This window comes from Pipistrellus kuhlii, unplaced genomic scaffold (genome assembly GCF_014108245.1).
Source record: "Pipistrellus kuhlii isolate mPipKuh1 unplaced genomic scaffold, mPipKuh1.p scaffold_m20_p_98, whole genome shotgun sequence".
NCBI classification, from domain to species: domain Eukaryota; kingdom Metazoa; phylum Chordata; class Mammalia; order Chiroptera; family Vespertilionidae; genus Pipistrellus; species Pipistrellus kuhlii.
The window spans coordinates 327,542-332,852 of record NW_023425604.1 but is presented as its reverse complement, the minus strand read 5'-3'; the positions used below and the strand labels follow the sequence as shown (position 1 = coordinate 332,852).

At 52.3% G+C, this 5,311-nt stretch overlaps 1 protein-coding gene across 1 annotated transcript; it reads right to left on the bottom strand.

Moving 5' to 3' along the window:
* Positions 1 to 908: 908 nt before the first annotated feature.
* Positions 909 to 4,900, bottom strand: LOC118714120. Its single transcript, XM_036429049.2, is given in 1 exon segment — positions 909 to 4,900. A coding segment is annotated over 1 exon segment (3,486 nt). The 5' UTR covers positions 4,395 to 4,900.
* Positions 4,901 to 5,311: the final 411 nt, after the last annotated feature.

Genomic DNA, 5,311 nt, shown 5'->3' with positions numbered 1-5,311 from the left:
TCTGAGTAAATAAAAAGCAGACTAAGCCAGAAGTCTTGACGTGCCTCTTCAGGAAAGGCACACCTGGTCCCCAATGCCTTATAAATGAATATTTTTTGTGTATCACTTTTATTTGTGTGTAGGCCCCTCCTTCAGGTCCTGAACCCCACAGAAAAGGTCATAGTGTTGGGCCAAAGACCCCCCTGGTCTCTGGTCCTGACCGGTGGCGACCCCGAGAGAGAGAGCCAGGAGATCAAATTGATGCAAATGCAAGAGGCTTTATTCGAGCGCTCGGTCTCACAGCCTGCAGCCACCAAGGGGTGAGTGCTAGCTGGAGCCCCGAACAAGGGGAAGGGTACAGCTTTTAAAGGCAAAAACCACACGCAGGTGGTTAAAAATTTTCCATTCTATTCTAGGTTATGCAACGGTTATATCCTGTAGTTATCATTTGCTCAAACCCGCAAGATTAGCCAAGCAGATAGGTTGTTTTGCAACCCAGGACCAAGAGCATTCTGCGGTTAGGGCATTAGGTTCTTGGAACTGGGGCAGGGTAGGTTGACGAGGGGGGGTTTAGGGAGGTTCAGTCTAACATTCCCCCCTTTTGTTTTGGAGAGTCCGAATCATCGGACTCAAAGGGTAGTCTCGGTGTCTAGGGGTTGGTATTGTTGCTGAAGCACTTCAGGGATGGCAGAAGTTTTTGCGTTGATCAACTGACAAGCCCGGCAGCTTCGGATGATTTTCTCTAGGGCCTTGGTCAGTCTTTGGAAGTGGTATCCAGTACTGCCGCATATTTTTCTGAGGTTTTTCTCTCCAAGATGGGTGATCCTGTGAAGTTGGGTAAGGTACTCGGCCGCTGCTTCCCGAGGGATAACCGGCTTACCTTCTGTCCGGGTGGTTCAGATGTTTTGCTTCTTTAGAAACAGATCAGGCTAGTTGGAAAATTTTTCTTCCTCTTCTTCTATGGGTAGGAGAGTGGCCGGGTTAAGAGTCACAGGCGCCCCAAATGTAATTCTTCCTTCATCTAGGAGCAGACTCTGATAATGAGTGACCCTGGCGTTGGATATCCAACGGTCAGGAGGTTGGCGGATAATGCTCTCTAAGGCATGCGGAGCAATGATAGTCAGCTTTTGGCCCAGAGTCAATTTATCAGAGTCTTTGACAAGGAGGGCAGTGGCTGCTATAGCCCGGAGACAGGAGGGCCACCCTCTAGCCACAGGATCTAGTCTCTTGGAGAGGTAGGCCACCGGCCGTTTCCAGGGTCCGAGTGCCTGTGTCAAGATTCTACGGGCCACCCCTTTCTTTTCGTCAATGTAGAGGGTGAAAGGTTTCTCTACATCGGGGAGGGCCAGTGCTGGGGCCGAAAGCAGGGCCTCCTTGATGTCTAAGAAGGCTTTTTGGTGCTCCTTTCCCCAGTGAAAGGGCTGCCCTTGCTTGGTTAGTGGGTATAGGGGCTCTGCCATAGTGGCAAATCCTGGGATCCACAAGCGGCAGAACCCGGCTGTTCCTAAGAACTCTCGGACCTGGCGAGGGGTCTGTGGAGTGGGGATCTGTAGGACGGTGGCTTTTCTCTCTTCTGTTAGCCATCGTTGTCCCCCTTCTAGGGCATACCCTAGGTATGTGACTCTCTTTTGGCAGATTTGAGCCTTTTTGGCCGAGGCTCGATATCCCAGCTTGGAAAGTTCGGACAGGAGGCCCCTGGTTCCCGCCAAACACTCCTCTTCTGTGGCTCCTGCCAGGAGGAGGTCATCTACATACTGGAGGAGAGTCACTTGGGGGTGTTCTGTCCTGAACATTGCTAAGTTTTTGTGGAGAGCCTCATCAAAGATGGTGGGGGAGTTCTTAAACCCTTGGGGTAGCCTGGTCCAGGTTAGCTGCCCGGAATCCCCCGACTCTGGATCCTTCCACTCGAAAGCAAATAATTTCTGACTCTCCGGGTGGAGTTTGAGGCAGAAGAAAGCGTCTTTAAGGTCCAGGACCGTATACCATACATGACCCGCAGGGATAGTGCTGAGGAGGTTATAAGGGTTTGGAACAGTAGGATGGATATCCTGAACCCGCCTGTTGACCTCTCTCAGGTCCTGAACAGGACGATAGTCATTGGTTCCTGGCTTTTTAACTGGCAAGAGGGGAGTATTCCAGGGCGATTGGCACTTGACCAGAAAGCCTAGACCCAGGAGGCGGATAATGTGAGGCTGGATTCCTTCTCTAGCCTCTCTGGGCATCGGGTACTGGCGAACTGCTATCGGGGTGGCTGCCGCTTTCAGTTCAATGACTACTGGTGGTTGCTGGGTAGCCTCCCCGGCCCCAGCAGTCTCTGCCCAAGCTTTAGGAAATTCCCGTAGCCAGTGATCAAGATCAGCGGGGGCCTTACCGGCTGGCTGAAAGAGCCGATGTTTATCCTCTAGATGGAGAGTGAGGGCCATCGGGGGTCCCCATTTGGTAGTAGGTCCTGCCGGGGTGAAGGTAATCTGGGCCCCCAGTTTGGTCAGAAGATCCCTTCCCAGGAGAGGAGCGGGGCACTCAGGTATGACAAGGAATGAGTGAGTCACTTCTCCCCGGCCTAGGTCAATGCTCCGGGTAGTGGTCCAAGGGTATTTCTTATGTCCGGTCGCCCCTTGGACCAGGGAGGCTCGGCCAGATAGTTTTCCTAGAGGCCGCTTGAGGACTGAAAACTGAGCCTCAGTATCAATCAGGAAATTGACCGGTCTCCCCTCCACATTGAGAATTACCCGGGGCTCGGGGAGGGGAATCGAGCCCTGACCTCCCTAGTCACTGTCCTCCTGGAGGGCCAGAACCGGATCTTTCTTGGGCTTCTGGGGGCATTCACTCTTCCAGTGTCCTTTTTCCTTGCAATAGGCACATTGGTCTCGGTCTAACGGAGGTCGATTGCCGCCCTGGCGTTTCCCTTTCTGTCCTTCCTGTTTCTTTTTCTGACCTGTTTTCTCTCCTACCGCTGCGGCCAGGATACGAGTCAGTCGCTTCTCTTCCCGCTTCTCTCTCTGTTTTTCTTGCTCCTGTCTTTCTTTTTCCTGCCTCTGCTCCTTTTCCTCTTCTGTCTCCCTTTTATGATAAACTTTCTCGGCCTCTTTAACGAGGTCCTTGAGAGCTAAATCTTGTAACCCGTCCATCCTCTGTAATTTCCTCCTGATATCCGGGGCTGACTGACCAATGAAAGCCATTGCCACCGATGCACTATGACCCTCAGACGTGGGGTCAAAAGGGGTGTATCGGCGATAGGCTTCTATTAACCTTTCCAGGAACACTGCCGGAGGTTCCGTGGCTCCCTGTATAACTTCCCTCACCTTGGCCAAATTAGTGGGGCGACGGGCAGCCCCTCGGAGACCTGCCATTAGAGTCTGGCGATAGACCGTCAGTCGCTCCCTACCTTCTGCGGTATTAAAATCCCAATCAGGGCGGGCTAAGGGAAAGGCAGAATCTATGAGATGGGGGAGCTGTGTCGGGCGCCCATCTGGGCCCCGAACATTCTTCCTAGCTTCTAGGAGAATTCTCTCTCTTTCCTCTGTAGTAAAGAGGGTCTGGAGAAGTTGCTAACAATCATCCCAAGTGGGTTGATGAGAAAACATGAGGGACTCAACCAGAGCGGTAAGTTTAGACGGGTCCTCAGAGAACGGAGGGTGGTTAGTTTTCCAGTTATACAGATCAGAGGAGGAGAAGGGCCAGTACTGAAGGGGGGGGAGTCCCGGGGTACCGTCGTCTAGGGGAGGCGGCGGCGGACCTAGGGGGCGAAGGGGACAGGCAACCGTAGAGTCGGGCGAACAAGGAGGCTGGGTCCTCCGGCTTCGCATGTGCTGCGAGGGACCATCTTGGGCAGCCTGGACAGGTTGAGGGGCCGGGGGAGCGGAGGGAACTGGGGGCAGAGAAGGAGGATAGGGAGGGGGCGGGTCGAGAAGGAGAAGGTCAGTTTGGGAGTCGCGCAGGGGCGCCTTCTGCGGGACTCCACGAACCTGTGAAACAAGAACCTGAGACTGGTTAGATGACGGGAGGAAGGGCCGGACCCACGAAGGAGGTCGCTGGGCCAGGTCCTGCCAGACAAGAATATAAGGTTGTTGATCGGGGTGACCAATCCGGGACTCGAAAACTCGGGAGAAAACCTGGGAAATCAAATTTAAATCAAAAGAACCATCGACCTGCCAACCAACACCAAAAGTGGGCCACTCGGCTGAACAGAAAGTCTGCCAGGGACCCTTTTTCACATTTACCGAAAGATCGAAACCTCGTCCTCGGACCTCTTTCCAATGATCAAGAGTCGCACTCAGCGGAGTCGACTTCCCCTGACCCATGTCACTGAACAAAAAACCAAAACAAATAATGACAGAAATGAAACCACAGACAACTATAAAACCGGGCCGCGGCAATCCTCGGTCCAACCACAATGTGACAGGCGACGGAGTCATATAAAACCTGACCAGAACAGATGGAAATGATCTCAGCTAGAGATCAATTTCCCCGACCCCAGGACGTCTCCCGGGGACAACGGTTTTTGAGAGCCAGACCCCCTGTCTGACCCAAAGACTGTCCTCTCTCACGACAGAGACAGTCCCGTTGGAACCAGAATAAAAACCGAAACCAGTCGCCGCACACAGGGACATAACACAAAGACAGACAGTCGGCCGACACAAAAACTCACCTCCAAGATGGTCTTGGTCGTCTCTGTGGCCGCCACAGATCCCGGACGAGCCCCCAAATGTTGGGCCAAAGACCCCCCTGGTCTCTGGTCCTGACCGGTGGCGACCCCGAGAGAGAGAGCCAGGAGATCAAATTGATGCAAATGCAAGAGGCTTTATTCGAGCGCTCGGTCTCACAGCCTGCAGCCACCAAGGGGTGAGTGCTAGCTGGAGCCCCGAACAAGGGGAAGGGTACAGCTTTTAAAGGCAAAAACCACACGCAGGTGGTTAAAAATTTTCCATTCTATTCTAGGTTATGCAACGGTTATATCCTGTAGTTATCATTTGCTCAAACCCGCAAGATTAGCCAAGCAGATAGGTTGTTTTGCAACCCAGGACCAAGAGCATTCTGCGGTTAGGGCGTTAGGTTCTTGGAACTGGGGCAGGGTAGGTTGACGAGGGGGGGTTTAGGGAGGTTCAGTCTAACAATAGTACTTTAAAAAATCCAATATTTTATTGAGCATAATGGCTTGGGTTGACTTCTGGATTCTTTATTTTGTTCAATTGATCTACTTGACTATTATGTGTAAGTCTTGGGCTGTTTTGGGTGTAATGGCTTGGTAGTATATAAGTTAATATCTGGTATTGTGATCTTTCCAACTTTGTTCTTCTTTCTCATGATTGCTGTGGTTATTTGGGGTCTTTTT